This window comes from Ahaetulla prasina, chromosome 10, assembly GCF_028640845.1.
Source record: "Ahaetulla prasina isolate Xishuangbanna chromosome 10, ASM2864084v1, whole genome shotgun sequence".
In the NCBI taxonomy this organism is placed as follows: domain Eukaryota; kingdom Metazoa; phylum Chordata; class Lepidosauria; order Squamata; family Colubridae; genus Ahaetulla; species Ahaetulla prasina.
The window spans coordinates 2,093,871-2,113,714 of NC_080548.1; the positions used below are offsets into that span (position 1 = coordinate 2,093,871).

Consider the following 19,844-nt stretch of genomic DNA (forward strand, 5'->3'; position numbering starts at 1 on the left):
AGGAGCCCCTGGAGCTGCTGAGCAACCACCTTTTCAAGCACTTTCACCAAAAAGGAACGATGGTAGACTGGACCAAAGTTGTCCAGGCAGGTGGGGTTTTTAAGGAGAGATCAAACCGGGGCCTCCTTAAAAAATCCCAGGAATGGCTCTTCTTGCACGGCATGAACCCACCTACTGCTCAGCGTCCTGGAGGCTTTTATCAGCCCTCAAGAGGGCAAGGGTCTGATTGACAAGTGGTTGCAGAGGACTCCGGCCACTGCCTTATAAATACCAAATACAAATATCAATACCAATTGGACAATGGCAAGAGAGGATCATATTGATCATTTCCATCTCCTGCCTACAAGCACTATAGAGACAACGGTTAAGACACAAAATACTAGACTTAGTTGAACATTGGCTTGATGTAAGATTTATCTATTCTTATAGGATATCAGTCACAAATTACTACACTGTGATTTGCAAATCATCATAATTCACTACTGTCACTCCAAAGAACAATTTACTTTCCTAAGGAGCATCGATGGGCCCTCCAAATGCTCCCGAGAGTCCACTGGGAGGTAGGCTGAGCTCAGCAATATTTGGAGGCCACTGATTTCCTATTTTAGAAGCTTGGTTCCCGCTGGGAATGTTCAAAAGGTGCCCCAAAATGCACATTTGTAAACACTTATCAAATTTCAGGGGATGCCATATTTAAGAAACTGTCAGGAAAAACTGAAAATCTTCAAAATTAAACTGAAAACTGAAAAAAAAGCATGCATAAGGCACAGAGAGTCAACACTTGTTTATCTGATGCTAGACTTTCAATAAATTTCAGCCAGTCTTTAATCTGGAGCTTTTTTTGATCTCTTGTGATCTGTCCTGATTAATGATGTCATAACAAAGATACACAATAATGGCACCACTTTTCCATGGCAACAAGGTATGTCACAAGTGATTTGTGACTTCAGACTATAGAACACAACAAAATGAACTATGAATAAATAATCAGATAAATAAATGTGGATTTACTTGGGATAACTGCAAAACTAATCCTGGTAAACTATCATCAAAATGAATTGGCAAAGCTCAATCTATATATATAAAAGCAAAAACTACTCATGCATTAATCACCAAATCTCCAAAACCGTAAAGCCTACAAACTTGAAATTTGCCACGCATGTTCTTCTTGGCTTCCAGGTGCTCACTAAGAAAGGATTTTTTGAAATGACCATCAGAGCATTTGTATTTCCTATATTATTATAATATGCTCTGATGCTAATTAGTTAGACGTTCTACTCCCCCTCCCAACTTGAAAATAACTCTGGAGAGAATGGGATAGCATAGGACAGGCTTCTGTAGGGCAAGCCTCATGGAGAGAAGGGGCTAGAAAGCCTGAGGGAGAGAAGGTGAGAGGAGAGGCTTCTGTGGGGTCAGCCTGAGGGAGAGAAGGGGCTAGAAAGCCTGAGGGAGAGAAGGGGAGAGGCTTCTATGGAGCAAGCCTGAGGAAGAGGAGAGGCTTCTATGGGGCAAGCCTGAGGGAGAAGAGAGGATCTATGGGGCAAGCCTGAGGGAGAAGAGAGGATCTATGGGGCAAGCCTGAGGGAGAGAAGGGAGGCTTCTGTGGAGCCAGCTTGAGGGAGAGAAGGTGATAGAAAGGAGAGGCTTCTGTGGGGCAAGTCTGAGGGAGAGAACAGCGAGGAGAGGCCAATCGTAACTACTCATTAATTTTCAAACTCTAAGTGTCAATTTATCAAGCCCAATCACATAGTTTTCTAGTGGAGCATGGGTATTCAGCTAGTCATACAATAAATCAAAGGATCAAATACCTTTAGCAATGAAACCCAGATATTGATCCTTTTCTTTTTATTGTCTCAGTTTTCAGTCTTCACAATCATCAAACCATAAGAACGCATCTAGAATAGAATTTTTTTATTGGCCAAGTGTGATTGGACACACAAGGAATTTGTCTTGGTGCATATGCTCTCAGTGTACATAAAAGAAAAGATACTTTCATCAAGGTACAACATTTACAACACAATTGATGATCAATATATCAATATAGTAAAATGTGTGAACTCAGTCACTGTAAACCATGGTTTATGCCTCAGCTTGAATCTGAAATAACCATAGCTTGAAACAATGTATGGCTAAATTTCTAGTTCAGAGTTCAACACGGAGGCTTAGAGCTTTTGCTGCTTTCCAGGGCTATCTAAATAAATTTAATATGCCAGCAACCACAGCTATCTATCGCCAAACTGACTCTGAAGTTTGGCAAGCTGGAGTATAAAGCTTAGTCACATATTTTTTTCTCTTTGCCCTGAACATCTCATTCCGCTTCTTGTTTAACAACAACAAATCTCTGCTGAGTAATTGTAGAAATTCACACATCCCAAAGGAGGAGTTGAATTGCTGAGTCAAGGCAAAACCAGACAGTGAAACTATTAATCAAGTGCATTGATCAAATGTCACAGGATTTAATCCCAAATTGCACCATAAAACATGGAGGTCCAAGCAGCAGAACTCGGGATAACTGGAAAAAAAACATACACATTATTATGCATACATATTTGAACTGGATGCAGTTTGACAAGATTACATGCTATCATTAATATTCACTGTAGATCTCTCTAGGAATCTTGCTGATTAACCTACAAAAAGACTGTGTATTACAAAAAAATCTATGTTTAAAAAGACTGTCAGCATAAAATCCAAATATTCACACTGGCAAATATGAATGCATTGAAAACACATCTGCTGGTGCTGCACAACAACTAAAATGACGACACATTGAAAGCCTAGGAACGGAAGGTAAGGAAGGCGGCCTGGATGGAGAGATAAAAGGGGCCGAAACATTTGAAAGTCCAGAATTTTAAGACGACGTTTGGAAGCAGCTCAAGCAGAAGCCTTCCTAATTCACTGACCTCTAAGAAGAAAGAGGATGCGAAGTAGCAAAATCAAACTTGTGAGATTTTGTTATTATTGCCAATCTTTTGTCAATTCAGTGCCTTTGAACTGCAGGGAGTGTTGTGGGTACCCTCTGCTAAGGCAGGGGCAGAAGCACAGCCTTCTTCTCTGTGGTAGCTCCCCACCTTGGCCCTCTTTCTCAAGGCCCTGAAGACCTGGCCCTGCCAAGGGGCCTGGGGAGCCCAGAGTGGTGGGATGGAGCACAGCAAGTGGCTTATCCGATTGGATTGTTGTTGCCGGAGGGGGGGGGGGCAGGGAGGGCGGATTGTTTTTACTGCTTGTATGGTGGGTTATTATTTTTCATAAGCTGCCCTGAGTCACTGAGGGTGAATGAGTAAATATATGTAAAGTCTCATGAATAAATAAATCTCAGAATAGTTTTACCCTCTCAGTAGGGCTGATTTCCTAGCCTTGCGGATGCTGGGAGAACAGAAAAGTTTAACCTGATATCGAAACAACCTGATTACCCAACCAGGAAAAGCCCCTCACAGCTGGAGGGGCCACGACCACAAAGGCTCTTTCTGTGAATGTCAGATTCCAAATGAATCAGAGTGGGATTCAAGGGTCTCACTGGATAAGGCCTGTATCTGATTAGCGTCTATTGACTCACTTAAAGTTTATAGCAAGTAGCCTTTTAAAATTAAAACTGACAGGGTGAGGATGCAACCATATTACTGTGGGAGTGAGAGGGATTTTCAGTTTTCTCTCCCCCACTTTAGGATGGGGTGAGAGGACAGGCTGCCTCTCCCTCCTTAGCAAGGGAACTACAAAAGCTGAGCAGAGGCAGCCAGGTGGGAAGAGATCCTCTGTGAAAATAAGCAGGAGCAGGAGGTGTAGCAGCAATGAGAAAGAGTGGAGTAGAGAGCAGTGAGTACTAGCTCACACACACAGTAGTGGGTGCTTGTGTGTGTAATGCAGAGTCTTTTGTTTTGGAGCCCACTCACTTTGGTATATCTCCGATTGACGGTTTTTTAAAAAAATACCTTCAATATCCAATTTAGCTCAATATAAGCCTTAAACTCCATTTATTTTATTTTGCATTTCTGTGTCACAAAACATCAATAGGAAATTGTATTATTTATATCTAAATTTAGGTACTGAAATCTTGAGACAAGTAATAACTAGAGACCAAGGTTGGCTTATGGGGTGAAATGCAGAATTGGACACCCCCCCCCACAATCTGTCTTCCAATCAGAACCAAAAGACCTCCTCACCAGCAATCAACAGCCAGACAAGCAGAGATTAACACCAAGATTAACATTAGACCAGCAACTGTTAACAGGCCAGATATCTTGCTTTTCTATATACTTCAAATTAGACGTTTTAAAATTCTTTTACTGTTCTAATGCTTTTTATTACTGTTTTAACATATTTTTCAAATTTTAATTGCAATGTATGTTTTGAGCTGTGAGCTGCCCAGTTGTCTGCTGAGATGGGCAGCTACAGAAGGCAAATAAATAACTCAAACAAACGATACCTCAATCAAGGAACCGCCGGCTAATGGTAAACAACAAGCCAATCGAGAAAGCATCAGGACCACCCCCACCAAACCCCACTCCTTACTAGCACTGATGGTGTGCTGGTAAGTTTGGTAATGAAGTGTTTGCAAGAAAACAACCGAGCTCAGAGAGCACTAAGGACCCCACAATCTCCGGGCTTATTGGTTACACCAGACAGGATTTCTCAAGAAAACAGAAGAGAGAAGGCAATGCAGACATGGGCACCAAGAAAAAACTATATCCAGAGGTCCTGGGTGCATAATAGAGATGTCCTGCTTATACACAGGTTAGTAATATCAAAATTGAAAACAGAGGCACCACTTATCTAAGTCCTCCTCTACCCTTTTAATTAATCCTACTCCCTGGATTTCCCTATCCGTATTTTCAGCATGAAATCAGATACAAACAAATCTAGAAACTTTTCCGGAGTTGACTATGCAACTGCTTATTTGCAGCATCTGTTTCTATTTGCCAAATCTTGCTTAACTAGGCAACGTTCTAAACTCCAAAGAACTTTTCATGCAAGATTAAGAAATCTAACAATGAAATTGTTGAGCAGATGAGACAATCATTCTGCAAACTGGGAGGAAAAAAAAAGGAATAAATACAGTAGACATATGTCACATTCTTCATTATTAAACTCAGTAGATATCTGTCTTTGAAGTATCTTTCCAATGTACCATGACCGGCATATTGTAAGAATGGCTCATTGGTTTAAATGAGTTAATCTAACTACACTATGTGCCATTTTTAAGGATTACTGCTGGAGGAAATACAAGGGGAAGAGCCATCCGGCAACAGAGGCCACCTGCACACACCAGCAGCAGAAAGAGGTAAGCTGCTCCAGACAAAGTAACTCAGGAGACTGCCTCTGAAAAGCCAGAATTCAGCCGGGGCCAAGCATGTGGCCATCGCCATAGAATAAAGACTGAGACTACCATTATCTCATTTTTCTAAACTGGAAAAACTTAAGTCCCAGCTATTTTTACTGAAGTACTAGCACCCTCCATCCACATGTGTCTGCTTCAGATTTTTCGCTGCACAAGCGGAGTGTGTATTCCTCCAACAGTTCATGCAGGGAAGGGCTGGAGAGATAGGGTGAACCGCACTCCTAGGCCTCTGGTCCAATTCCCTTATAGTGTTATTGGTGGCTCAAAGAGAAGAAAAATAAATGGGGAAGTAAGATGGTCACATGAGGAACTCCAGGGAGGGTTTAAGAAGCCCTTCCTTTTTCCTCAGAAGGCCAAAAAATTCCTGGCCTATTTTATTAATGCTGCAACTACCAAAAAAACCCAACACAGTTCTAAGCCGCATAAACAGAGGGATAGAATCAAGATCACGTGATCAAGAACTGTATCCAGTTCTGGTCGCCATGATGTAAAAAAAATGTTGAGATGCTAGATGTTGAGTGCAGAGAACAACAACAAAGATGATTTGGGGACTGGAGGCTAAAACATATAAAGAACGGCTGCTGGAACTGGGTGTATCTAGTCTGATGAAAAGGGGGACTCGGGGTGACATGATAGCAGTCTTCCAATATCTCAGGGGCTGCCCCAAAGAAGAGGGAGTCAAACTATTCTCCAAAGCACCTGAGGGCAGGACAAGAAGCAATGGGTGGAAACTGATCAAGAAGAGAACTAACCTAGAACTAAGAAATTTTCTGACAATGGGAACAATTAACTAGTGGAACGACTTGCCTTCAGAAGTTGTGAATGCTCCAACACTGGAAGTTTTTAAGAAGAGATTGGCAACCATCTGTCTGAAATGGTATAGGGTTTTCTATCTGTGCAGAGGGTTGGATCGGAAATTCAGCGATTCAAATCCCTACTATAGGTCTCCTGCATGAGCAGGGGGTTGGACTAGATGACCTCCAAGCTCCCCTCCAACTCTGTTATTCTTGTTATTCTGTTATTCTATTATTCCATTCCTATTCCTATTCCTATCCTGTTTTCCCCAAAATAAGACATCCCCTAATAATAAGCCCAACTGGGCAATAAGGCCAAGCGTTTATTTCAGGGTTCAAAAAAATATAAGACAGGGTCTTATTTTCGGGGAAACACGGTATTGCTATTATTAATTTTGATCACAAATAAGCCACAGAAGTTATTCAAACTGACACTTCAAAACTCATCCATTAAAATGAAAACATTAAAACCAAAAATACACAAAGCTTACACATCCTAAAACCACTAGTTAATAACAAGAGCCTATTTATGCAAATCAATGAGCACACCTGAGGACCCACAGCCTGTCCACATGAGACCTAGCCAAATCGCTTGAATTCATGTTATTGCACAGACGGACTCCGGTTCAGGTATTCTCCCATACCTGCATTCTGTGGAAAGGGAAAATCAACACATAATTGTGTTGAAAAAATAATTGCTACCAACCTGCCTTCCATTGAGGACCTGTATACTGCACAAATCAAGAAGAGGGCCGTGAAAATATTTACAGATCCCTCTCATCCAGGACATAAACTGTTTCAACTCCTACCCTCAAAACGACGCTATAGAGAGCATTGCACACCAGAACAACTAGACACAAGAACAGTTTTCCCCGAAGGCCCTCACTCTGCTAAATAAATAATTCCCTCAACACTGTCAAACTATTTACTAAATCTGCACTACTATTAATCTTCTCATAGTTCCCATCACCAATCTCTTTCCACTTATGACTGTATGACTGTAACTTTGTTGCTGGCAATCCTTATGATTTATATTGATATATTGACCATCATTTGTGTTGTAAATGTTGTATCTTGATGAAGGTATCTTTTATTTTATGTCCACTGAGAGCATATGCACCAAGACAAATTCCTTGTGTGTCCAATCACACTTGGCCAATAAAAAATTATATTCTATTCTATTCTATTCTGAAATTGAGCTACTGAAGAGGGTGTTTTGAGAATCAGGAACACTACTTTATGATGTAAGCTGCCAAGAACTGCTAGATGAGGCAGCAGACAACAACAAATAAATACATGCCATTAGTCAATTTCTCCTAGCTGAGAAGAAAAGGCTGCAGTAAGTGAAAAGCTATGTTTTTGCTAAACAAACAAATCCAATCATATCCCACATTTCAATGGCACAGAGGCCAAGCGCCAATGCTTGCTTCTGGCAAAGCAGATGCTCCATTAGTCTAACTCTAACATGAACTGTACGTTATGATATCTCATCACCTCCACCTTAAACCCTGGTTTACCTCTGCTTTTCAATCGAACAAGAAAACTCCTTAACTTCTACAAAGCTAGAAAAGACTGTCACAAAGTCACTACATATCCAAGGGCCAGAATAAAACTGGGCTGGGAAAAAGGGAAAAAGAAAAAAAACGTGATTTGGACGATAAAAACATTAGGAGAAATTAAAGCAGACTATGGTTTTCATATTCATGGCCTTGTAAATAGCAAAAACAAAAACACTGTATGTCCAAGAATGCAACCCAAAAAAGAGACAGCATGCAAGATAACCATCATGTAACCATGACCAAGTTAAAAGTCGATTACTTCCTTCTAGAATTGCTCATAAACTGCCCAGGTACATTCAAGTAGAAGAAGTTAATAAATAGCAGTGCAAGCACTTGTCAATTTACGCCCCTTGAAACAAACCTCCCACTCCTCAAGTTTGTTCCATAGACTTTTTTAAGCAACTCAAAGATGGTGAAGGCAAAATAGGAATATGCAAAACTGATAATAGATCAGACATGCAGAAATTAAAAAACAGCAGCTGCCCCCATTTCCCCATTCAATTCAGACACATCATATATTGTTTTGTACTTAACCAATATGTTATGTGCCAAATATTAATTTAGATTAGATTAACAGAGTTGGAAGGGACCTTGTAGGTCATCTAGTCCAACCCCCCACCCAAGCAGGAGACCCTACACCATTTCTGACAAATGGCAATCCAATCTCTTCTTGAAAGCCTCAAGTGATGAAACTCCCACAACTTCTGAATGCAAACTGTTCCATCGGTTAATTGTTCTCGCTGTCAGAAAATTTCTCCTTATTTCCAGGTTGAATCTCTCCTTGGTCAGTTTCCATCCATTATTCCTTATGGGCCTTCAGATGCCTTGGAAAATAGTTTTGATCCCCCTCCTCTCTGTGGCAGCCCCTCAAATATTGGAACACTGCTATCATGTCTCCCCTGGTCCTTCTCTTCACTAGACTAGCCATGCCCAGTTCCTGCAACCGTTCTTCGTATGTTTTAGCCTCCAGTCCCCTCATCATCCTGTTTGCTCTTCTCTGCACTCTTTCTAGAGTCTCAAAATCTTTTTTATAGTGTGGTGACCAAAACTGAATGTTGTATTCTAGGTATGGTCTTACTAAGGCTTTATAGAGTGGTAATAGTACCTCATGTGATCTTGATTGTATCCCTCCGTTAATGCAATTTAGGATTGCATTGGCTTTTTTAGCTGCCACTGCACATGCTGGCTCATATTTAGCTGGTTGCCCACTAAGACTCCAAGATCCCTCTCACAGTTACTGCAATTAAGCCTGGTTTCACCCAGTCTATATATGTACTTTTGGTTTTTCTTGCCTAAGTGTAAGACCTTACTTTTTTCTACACTGAATTTCATTTTGTTAGATAGGGCCCAGTGTTCAAGTCTGTCAAGATCCATCTGGATCTTGAGCCTATCCTCTAGGGTGTTAGCTATTCCTGCCAGTTTAGAATCATCTGCAAATTTAATAATTTCCCCTTCTATTCCCTCATTCCAAGTCGTTTATGAAGATATTGAAGAGTATTGGCCCTACGATAGAACCTTGTGGTACTTCACAACTTATTCCCCTCCATGTAGACTTAGACCCATTAAGGACTACTTGTTGAGTAGAGTTTGTCAGCCAGTTACGAATCCATCTGGTGGTGATGCTATCTATCCCACTTTCTTCTAGCTTACCAAGAAGTAGGTTATGGTCTACTTTGTCAAATGCCTTGCTGAAGTCTATTATGTCCACAGTATTTCACTGGTCTACTAATTTAGTCATTATGTTGAAGAATGAGATAAGATTGGTTTGGCATGATCTGTTTTTAACAAATCCATGCTGACTACTTTACTCGTTTCTAGGTGTTGGCAGAGCTGTATTTTTATTTTATTTTCTAGTATCTTCCCGGGTATTGATGTTAGGCTGAGTGGTCTGTAGTTTCCTGGGTCTGTTTTTTTCACTTTTTTGAAGATGGGAACCACATCAGCTCTTTTCCAGTCCTCTGGTGGTTCCCTGGTGCTCCAGGATTTTTGAAAGATGTGGTACAGTGGTTCTGAGGCGACATCTGTCAGCTCCTTTAGAACTTTGGGATGTAATCCATCAGGCCCCGTAATTTGTGTTCATCAAGAATATTTTAAGTATTATTTCTAGTCTGCCTTTTAGAGTTATGTTTTTGGTAGGTTGGGCTATAGTTTCTTTTTGAATGAAGACAGATGCAAAGAATAAGTTAAGCACCTCTGCTTTCTCTCTGCTGCCTCTTACTTCCTTGACATCTTCTCTCTTTAGTGGACCAACTGTTTCCTTGATCTTTTTTTCTTATTATTTATATGTTGGAAGAAACTTTTTTTTATGATCTTTGACTTTTACTGCAAGTCTTTGCTCATTCTGAGCCTTTGCTTTCCTGACTTCATCTTTGCAGATTCTGGCAGATATTCTGCCTTAGTTGTGTGTCCTCTTTACCATTTTTGTACTTGTCCTTTTTGTTTTTCAGTTTATCAGAGAGATCTTTGTGCAGCCATCTTGGATTTCTTGTTTGTGTTTCTCAGTGGTATTGGCTTTTATGATCATATTTTTCACTTTCCCAAGATTCTTGAGTTTATATAATTTATATAATTTCTTTTTGGAAAACGTTGATTCATTTAGCACAAAACTTCCAAAATCCCGCAGAGGGATTTCAGGAGTGCCAGGAACCGTCTGTTAAACTGGGGAAGCTCCCTAGGGCTTAACCCCAATGCAAGAGAGGGAGGAAAACAGCCTGCCCTTTCTCTCACCAACCTTTTAGCCTCTCTGGCGCCCAGTCACTCCTGCCCGCCCACCCAGCTCACAAACGCTAGCTAGACCCAGACATCTGGGGAAGGTGGCACTGGCTTCTGTGCGAGAGAGAGGATGGAGAAGGATTCGGAGATTGGGGAAGTCATCACCAGTTTAAGAAAAGCTGGCCTTCCTTTTGTCGACCAGTTGCATGAATCCAGGCAAAAGTCTGACGTTGCAGCCTGGAGGAGCCTCTCTGCCAGCCAATCTGGCAAACAGCAGAAGCAACAATCGCATGGTCACAGTGACAGCACAACATTACAAATCTGGTGGTATGATGCTCTCCAAGACTGTTCCAGCTTCTTGGTTACAAAATATAGTTGACAATTTAAATATATGCTGATGATATTCACCAACTGTGTCACACAGAGAAGTCACAGCCACATCCAAGGGAACCCAGTCCCTATGTATTTTAACAGGCATTTCTTTACAACTAGATGGGGTTAATTTGATGGTAGCCAACCCTGAGTATCAAAGTCCAACCTACCCAGCCGGCCAGCCAGCCAGTCAAATCCAGGTCCTACAGAATTCTTCCCAGGTGGTTGCACAAGTAGGAGCAGCAGCAGCAGCAGCAAGAGATCTGTAAGTTGTTTGGTTTGTCTTTACTGAGATCAATTGCTAAGACTACTCTCCATTATTTTGCTATATTGTTTAGTGTATACATTAACAGCCAACAGTTTATTTTTCACCAAAAAATGGCAAGGTGTATGTACTATCCCATAATTAATCTTTCTCATAAGCCAATTTACAGAGAAGAAAGTACAAAGAAATGATGTGTATCTGTTATTTCTCAGCCTTGGCACTGTCAAAAACACTGTAAAATAAACAATTCTTTTATCTTACACTTGTACAATAGAGCAAATCCAATACTTCACTCTGAACTTAAATTCACCCTGAATGTATGATATTACTCACATAATACATAAATTCTTAAATACTGTTCATTATTGTAAACATCTTAAGCAATACTAAATATGTGTTCAACAATTATGGCTCAGAATAAACAAATGATATATTAGCTTATTCTATGCACACATTTGTTTCAACTCATTCTGGGGGTCACCAACCAGAGCAATTCAATTATTTATCCATCAACATTGGATGCAAATTAGGAGTTATTTACAAGCTAAAAGTATTAAGAATAAATCATTTAAGACTCTAGCTAGTTAAGATAAAATATCTACTTTGCAAATAAAGTTGCTCTCTGAGGGAGATAGGTGGTTCAAAAATGTGAAAAATAAAAACTCGAGTCCTACAATTTCCACAGCTAACATGGCCCATTACATCCTACAAGAAAGTATAACAATAAAAACACTATATTTTTTTTCACCAGCATTCATTTTATTTTCTATGTGGAAATAACATATTCCGAAATCTGGAAAATGCCACACAACCCCTAATGTATTCTGGGAAAATACAGTCTTTATATAGGATCCGTGGTTTCCTGTTTATTTTTTTATGAAAGGATTTTAAAAAAAATAAAATCAGACGAAGAGAGATGCCAAGGCAGATGGCATTCTGGTGCCTATGAGTAAGGTACAGAAAATCGAAGGATTAAGCAAATCAGTCTTATTTGCAGAAACAGTTCAATCAAGGAGAGTATGACCAAGTAGGTCAGGATTGGGGGGGACGGGGTGGGGGCGGTCCTTGATGTTCTCTGAGCTTGGCTTTTTTCTTGCAGATGTTTCATTACTCAAACTAGGTAACATCATCGCTGCTGTTATCTAGTTTGGATAATGAAACATCTGCAAGAAAATAACCAAGGTCAGAGAGTACTAAGGACTGCCCCTCCCCACCCCAGAAATAGTTCAGCAGAATTGATCAAGCACTGAGTGTTAACATGTGTATTAACAGTAGTGGATTAGGGTGATATCTATAGGAAGTCACTTCCATGAAACTTTTATTCAAATCAAAATACCTCATGTGGATAGACAAGAAGCCACAACCGAGGCTTTTCAGCTAATCGTGACCAGTTCAACCCACCCATCATAGCATCCCCTTTAACAGGTTTGTGCATGTCCAGATACAGGTAGCCCTTGACTTACAACCACAATTGAGCACAAAATTTATGTTAAGTGAGAATTTGTTAAATGAATTTTGCCCATTTCATGACATTTCTTGCCACTGTTCTTAAGTGAAACACTGCAGTTGATAAGTTAGTAACTTGGCTGTTAAGTGAATCTCACTCCCCATTGACTTTGCTTGGCAAAAGGTTGCAAAAAGTGATCACATGACCCTGGGAGACTGTAACGATCTTAAGTATGAAGCAGTTGCCAAATCATGTGATCTGAATTTTGATCACATGATCTTTGAGATGCTGCAAAGGTTGTAACTGTGAAAAACAGTCGTAAGTTACTTCTTTCAGTGATGTAACTTTGAACGGTTGTTAAATGAACTGTTGTAAGTCGAGGACTACCTGTACATAACTGCATAGTCTTGCTTTTGCAATTGCCCCCTAAATATCTTTAATATAAAATTCAAATAACCCTGTACCATCCACAATTCAAAAGATATTCCTGAATGGAAAGATTTCAAGAAAACAAGAGAATATTTCAAGTATTCTTCTTTCACATAAACTTTATTTCATAATTATAACTGATAAATGCAGGATACTAAGATTTTAAGTAGATTCTTAAGTTACTGAGTATTTTGTAAGCTTACTGGTAAGAAACTGGTTTTAAAACCTTCAGTTTTACGACATAAAGAATGGGTACCAACTCTGGATGCAACGCCCATTTAGTTCCTTGTTATTAAGGGATATTTTTTAGGAAACTGGAAAAACCACAAAGCACTTTTTAATAATCCATTTTAAATTAGCTTTCTTTTCCACTTCCTCCAGGACATATAAAATGGCATTACACAATAAAGAAAGAAAAGAAAAATAAAAAATTAATCCAGCTGAATAAAAGGAACAGAGTCCCACGTTACGCCTAAAAGGGTTCTCTACATGGAGCCAGCAATCTCAGTATGCAGAGGCAATCAAGCTTTTACAGGTAGTTCTCGACTTAGAACCACAATTGAAATCTTCCATTGCTAAGAAAGACAATTATTTGAATTTTGCCCTATTTTAAGATCTTTCTTGCCACAGTTAGGTGAATCACTGCAGTTGTTAAATTAGTAACATGGCTGTTGAGTGAATCTGGCCTCTTATTGTCTTTGCTTGTCAGAAGGTCACAAAAAGGCGATCGCATGACCCCAGGATACTGCAACCGTCATTAATATGAGACAGTTGCCACATGTCTGAATTTTGATCAGATGACCACAGGGATGCTGCAACGGTCATAAGTGTGAAAAGAGTCATAAGTCATTTTTTTCAGTACCATTGTAGCTTTGAATGGTCACTAAACGAGTGGTTGTAAGTTGGGGACTACCTGCAAGGAAGGATAGAGATAATCATAGAATTTATTTGCCCCCTGGTTGTGTTTCATTTCCTCAATTTCTACTACCCTGTTACTCTTATGTCAAGAACTTTATAAATTATCCATTGTGGGGGAAAAGCTCAAGAGGGGGGGCCTACCTCTTTGGATGACATGATTCTGAGAACGTTGTGAAGGATAATACTCGCTTGAACTACTACCCAAATAAATTACTGAGGGCTTCACCACCTTGTGCACATTTACCATAATTCCTTACACAAATCAGATCCCTTTTCTCTAACCTGGTAATGCCTACTTTGTCAGATGTTTGGTTTTTTTAAAAGTCTCAGGTGGAAGCCCTTCTTAGAGGAATAATGGCATGCAGAGGTAGCCCATTTGTTTCCTAAAATTACTGAGAACAACGTATAGCTGTGTCACACCTAAGAACTTCCCCTGTAGCATCACTGCCCATCCATGTAAATATACCCTAAACTGACTTAAAGACTATAACAGAGGCAAGTGATTGCCTCCGTTATATATTTCACAGGCTGGTAAATGGTTATTATCCGGTCATCTCTGCAAACTTAAAACCTCATTATCAGAAACCTGCTAACAGAAAGTGCTAGGGCAGTATAACACAAATAAATCAATAAAAATAAATGAAATTGGCGAGATTCTGATTTTGAGGCATAAAAAAGCAACATGCCCTTTCATTTCCCCTCTCTGGCACAGACCTGTAGATTCCCAACAAGTCACAACTTTCAGCGCTTCTACAACATTCCTAAGCAGATTCAATGACTGAGCCTTGTATAAGAACGCTGCATCCTCCCCAACCCCCTTGCACTAGCAAGAAAATAACCCACCATATTTTAGGGGGTTTGTGGGTCCTCATACAAAAATTCTCGTATATGCTACATATTTGCATACTACGCAGAGCAAATTTTTGTTATAAAGAAGGTTTTCTTACGCTAGTCCAATCTCTTTCCTCTAAATTCAAAGCATATTTAAAAAAACATAACATGCAACCACTTTGGGTTGCTTTCTATTATCCGATCTTCAATCGGTCTTTATCCCAATCCACTATCCCATCTTGTTTGAAGGCTTCCACCATTGTTCCACTTGCCAAAGAAGTTCCCTATCAATAACCGCAATGATTATGGACCAGCAGCACTCATTTCTATCATCATGAAGTGCTTTGAGAAATTGGTCTTCTGGCACGTAATTTCTGATCTTCCACATATATTAAACACTAGTTTGCATACAGAATAAATAGATCTACAAAGGATGTTATAGCCATCACTCTTCACACTGCTCTGACTCATTTGGAATGCCGGGGTGGGTGGGTGGGTGGGAAGGACGCTATGTAAGGATGCTTTTTGTAGATTTTAGCTCTGCATCTAACACAATACTTCCACATAGACTAGTGTCTAAACTTATGGATCTTGGACTTTCTTATTCAATCTGCCTTTGGATTATGGATTTCCTGTCTGACCGCTCTCAGAGGGTCAGATTAGATAATCACATCTCTTCAGCCTTTATTTTTAACACTGGTACACCACAGGGTTGCATATTGAGTCTCTTACTCTATACTCTTTATGTGCATGATTGCATTCCCACTCACGCTAGCAATACTATTACTAAATTTACAGATAATACAACAATTGTGGGACTCGGGGTGAGGGTGAGTCTGCCTATTGAGATGAGGTGGACCGGTTGCTTTCGTGGTGTGGAGACAATAACTTGGTCCTTAACACCGATAAGACCAAGAAGCTTATAGTGGACTATAGAAGGAAGAGATCAGACATCCAGCCCTTGCTTATCAGTGGAGACTGAGTGGAGCAAGTGGCCAGTTTTAAGTTTCTGGGTGTTAGCATAAAAGAGGAGCTGACCTGGGGCTCTCACATTGCAGCACTGGTCAAAAGGGCCCAGCAGAGATTATACTACCTGAGACTTCTCAGGAAACAACAACTGAATTAAAAACTGCTGGTGACCTTCTACCGCTGCACCATAGAGGGCATTTTAACTTACTGAGCCTGTGTATGGTTTGTGCATTGCACAGTACCAGATAGGACAGCTCTCCAGAGGGTCAACGTCATTGCCCAGAGGATCATTGGTTACCGTCTCCCTTCCTTGGAAGAGCTTTATAGCTCGCACTGCCTTAAGAAAGTTCAAAACATTCTTAAACATCCATCTCATTCTGGGCACACTTTTTTTGAACTTTTACCATCTGGCAGATGGTACAGGACAATAAAAACAAGGACAAATAGGCTGAAAAACAGCGTCTATCCTAGGTCAATAACCATATTGAATTCTACGGTAAAGTGCAATACTAATGCAATATTGGGTTTTCAATTCAACTGTATAGAACAAGGGTCTCCAACCTCGGTCCCTTTAAGGCTTGTGGACTTCAACTCCCAGCGTCCCTCAGCCAGCAAAGCGGGCAAATAATAGAGCAAAGCCGGCTGAGGAACTCTGGGAGTTGAAGTCCGCAAGTCTTAAAGGGACCGAGGTTGGAGTCCCCTGGTATAGAATGTGAAGGATTTGTGTTTGTGTTTTATTTTTATGGCTACAATGTACACTGAAGATGGCATTTAATTTCGTGGCAGGAGGTGCAATGACAATAAACTAAAGTTTATAAACTAAATTTATCTTGTAACGAGAGTCCAGGGGTGCCTACCAGAGGGCGGGAACTACAATCCCCACAATCCCACATTTAAAACAACTACGGAACGCCGGAGGGCAACGACCGTTTCTCCCCGTGAACGCCTCAGCCTGACGCGGGACGGCCGTTCGGCGGAGAAAGAGCCCCTCCCCCTCGCGCCGCCGCCTCCTCAAGGCCCCCCCAGCCCGAAATCCCATCCGCCACAACACGCCAAGCCTTGCGGGGCCTCGACCCGGGAGCGGAAGGCCCACCGACGCCGCTTCATTCCCGAGGATGCCCGTTCGGGGAGAGGAGCCCCTGGGAGGGGAGGGAAGCGGGCACCGAGGGGCGGCCTCCCGCTCGCTTCGGAGCCTGGGCCCAGCTTCCCCCGCCGCCCTGCCCGGGACCCCCGAGGGGGGGAAACGAAGCCTCTCCTGGCCGAAGAGCTCCCGGCTTCTCCGCTTCTATCTCTCCCCTCCGAGCAGCGCCCCGCTCATCTGGCTCCACCGGGGCTCCCGGAGGGGCTGCGGCCCGCACCGCAGTCGGACGCCCCGCGCCAAAGGCTGCGCCCTCCCCGCCTAAGGGGGTCGGAGCGCCGCTCTTCGCCCCGGAGGCCCAGCGCTCCGCCGGGGACAGCAGCGCGCGGCGGGACGAGGGGCGGCCTGGCTCTCCTCGGCGCCTCCGGACGCCCCGCCAGCCACGCCCCTCCGCCCGGAGCCGCCGCCAGACGCTGGGCAGCCGCCGGGGAGCCCGCGGGGGTGGGGACCCCGACCTGACGCGCGCGCGCGGGGGGGGCGCAGAGAGAGAGAGAAAGAGCGACCCCGCCGGCGGCCTCACCCATCTCCGCCGCTCCGTCCCGTCCCTCCTTCGCCGACAATATGGCGGACAGGCCAATGGGCCGAGCCGGCGGGGCGGGGGTCCAGGGCGGAGCTTAATAGGAGCGACGGCGGCCGAAGCGGGACAGCCTACGCGGCGAGCCCTCGCGCCGAAGCTTCGCCCCCGTAACGACGCCTCGTGGGACCGCTGCGGCTCGGGGCTCTCGGGCGCCTCCCAGCGGCTGGCCGTGGCCTGCAGGCGAAGCGCTGGTGGGGAAGGGAGCCGGGGACACCCCCCCCCCCGGCGAGCCCCGCTGGCTTCCAAGGGCGACGAAGCCTCGGGGGGGCTCCGCGCTCTCGGGATGGCCAGGGGGGCGGGGGCAGCTCTGCACCCCGTCCAAAGCCCCAGATCCAGGACCCTCTGGGGGAGAAGGGCAAGAAGGAGACGCTTCTCCTAACTTTCCTCCAGGGAAAGAAATTATTTTTTAATTTAAACTTATTTTATTTTTATTTTTCAATGTTTTTATCAAATTTAGAAACATCTCCCTCACAGAAGGACTCTGGTCATAAAACGATACAATATAAAAATTTGAAATAGAGGCAAGGATAGTTAAAATTTGACATTAAAAATAATTAAACCTTAATTAAAATGCTGGGAGGGGGCCTTCAAGACTCTAACCGAGCCCATGGCTGAGTGCTCTGTGAGCCCCCAACAAGATGGGGGGAGGCTCAAGATCTTTTCAAACGCCCAGGAGAGGGGACCCCCCCCCTCGTCTCTGAGAAAGAATGTCAGGACAGGAGTATTGTTAATAGCAATTGATTGGCTAAGCAAGCTATTTACTACCGTGTTTCCCCAAAAATAAGACCCTGTCTTATATTTTTTTTGCACCCCGAAATAAGGGCTTGGCCTTATTTTTGGGGGAGGGGGTCTTACTATTTTGGAGGTCCAGGAGCATGGCCACCTTGTGGCTGCTGTCCTGTTACTTCAGCAGCGCAACACAGCTGCTTGTCAGCTGTTCACCAGGCAACCAAAGGTGGGAATCTCCTTGGCATTCTTAGTGCTTGCCCGCTTCCCATCCATCCATCTATTCATCCATCCCCTTCACCTGTAAATTCCCACCCCGATCCTGCCTCTCCGCCAGGCAACCCCCAGCAGCCCCAGACACCCAAAGCCCGCGCCTGCCCACCTCCCTTTTCCACAGCGCCTGGTTCTTTATCAAGGGAGGTGGCAGGTGGGGCAGGGAAGAAGCACGAAGAGTGGCGCGAGATGGGGCTTGTTCCTCTTGCCGTCTCTTCTCCCGCCCCCCCCGCCTCCGCCTGGGAGACACTAGACGTATATCTTACCTGCCTTCCAGCTCCATCATTGTGTGGCAGGAAGCATGGTAAAAAAAAACCTCACAAGTTCAATCAAACTTCTCAAACTCGCAAGAAGTATTTTTTTTATCGTACAACATGGTTCCCTCCACACAATGGTGAGACACGCGACAGAGCTGGAAGGCAGGTAAGGCGGCTCCACATGCCCAGGGGTGAAATCTGAACCAGTTTACTGCCGGTCTGCTGGCTGCACATGTGTGCATGCACAGTGCACACCACACACCAAAGGCGAGGTGTGCATGCGCACAGTTCGCGCCAAAAGGAGGCATGGGGTAAGTAGAACAGCACGCGGGGGGGTGATCAGCTGTGGTGCGTGATCTTTTTTTTTACTTTTAAAAGCATTTTTAACAACCTATTTGGCCGAATAGCTCGTAAAAATGCTTTTAAAAGTAAAAAAAAGGCTCTGACAATCAGGCAGCTCAGCTGTGATTGTCAGAGCCTTTTTTAAAATCTTTTAAAAGGATTTTTTAAAAGAAGCGGCAAGCAGGCGACTGGGTGATTGGGGGAGCATGGGCTGGGGGCGGGGGGGCAGGAATTTTTGCTACCGGTTCTCCGAACCACCCACTGCCATCGCTACTGGATTGGCTTATCCAGTCCGAACCGGGAGCATTTCACCCCTGAAATGCGCCCCGATGGCAGCAGCAGCCTGGCTTCTTCCCTTCCCCGCCGTCTCTTAACAAGGGGTGGCAGGGAAGAAGCAAGAAGAGTGGCGCGAGATGGGGCTTGTTCCTCTTGCCGTCTCTTCTCCCGCCCCCCCCCCCCCGCCTCCGCCTGGGAGACATTAGACGTATATCTTACCTGCCTTCCAGCTCCATCGCAGGTATCGCATTGTGTGGCAGGAAGCATGGTAAAAAAAAACCTCACAAGTTCAATCAAACTTCTCAAACTCGCAAGAAGTATTTTTTTTATCATACAACGTGGTTCCCTCCACACAATGGCGAGACACGCGACAGAGCTGGAAGGCAGGTAAGGCGGCTCCACATGCCCAGGGGTGAAATCTGAACCAGTTTACTACCGGTCTGCTGGCTGCACGTGTGCATGCACAGTGCACACCACACACCAAAGGCGAGGTGCGCATGCGCACAGTTCGCACCAAAAGGAGGCATGGGGTAAGTAGAACAGCACGCGGGGGGTGTGATCAGCTGTGGTGCGTGATCTTTTTTTTTACTTTTAAAAGCATTTTTAACAACCTATTTGGCCGAA

At 43.4% G+C, this 19,844-nt stretch overlaps 1 protein-coding gene across 2 annotated transcripts in view; it reads right to left on the minus strand.

The window, feature by feature from the left end:
• The window catches only part of KPNA6 (karyopherin subunit alpha 6), a 38,345-nt gene extending 20,899 nt beyond the window's left edge, over window positions 1-17,446 (minus strand). The window contains exons 1-2 of one of the 2 annotated variants that reach the window (XM_058195258.1): window positions 17,290-17,349; window positions 1,809-1,895 (exon numbers count right to left, since the gene is read on the minus strand). Coding sequence is in view for 1 of the 2 variants with exons in the window: in XM_058195257.1 (XP_058051240.1) it covers window positions 17,290-17,293 (4 nt within the window). In the remaining variant the exon portion in view is untranslated. Of the gene's footprint in view, window positions 1-1,808; window positions 1,896-17,289 lie in introns of both variants that reach the window. The other variant, XM_058195257.1, reaches the window with a different exon arrangement.
• Between the last annotated feature and the right edge of the window lie 2,398 nt (window positions 17,447-19,844).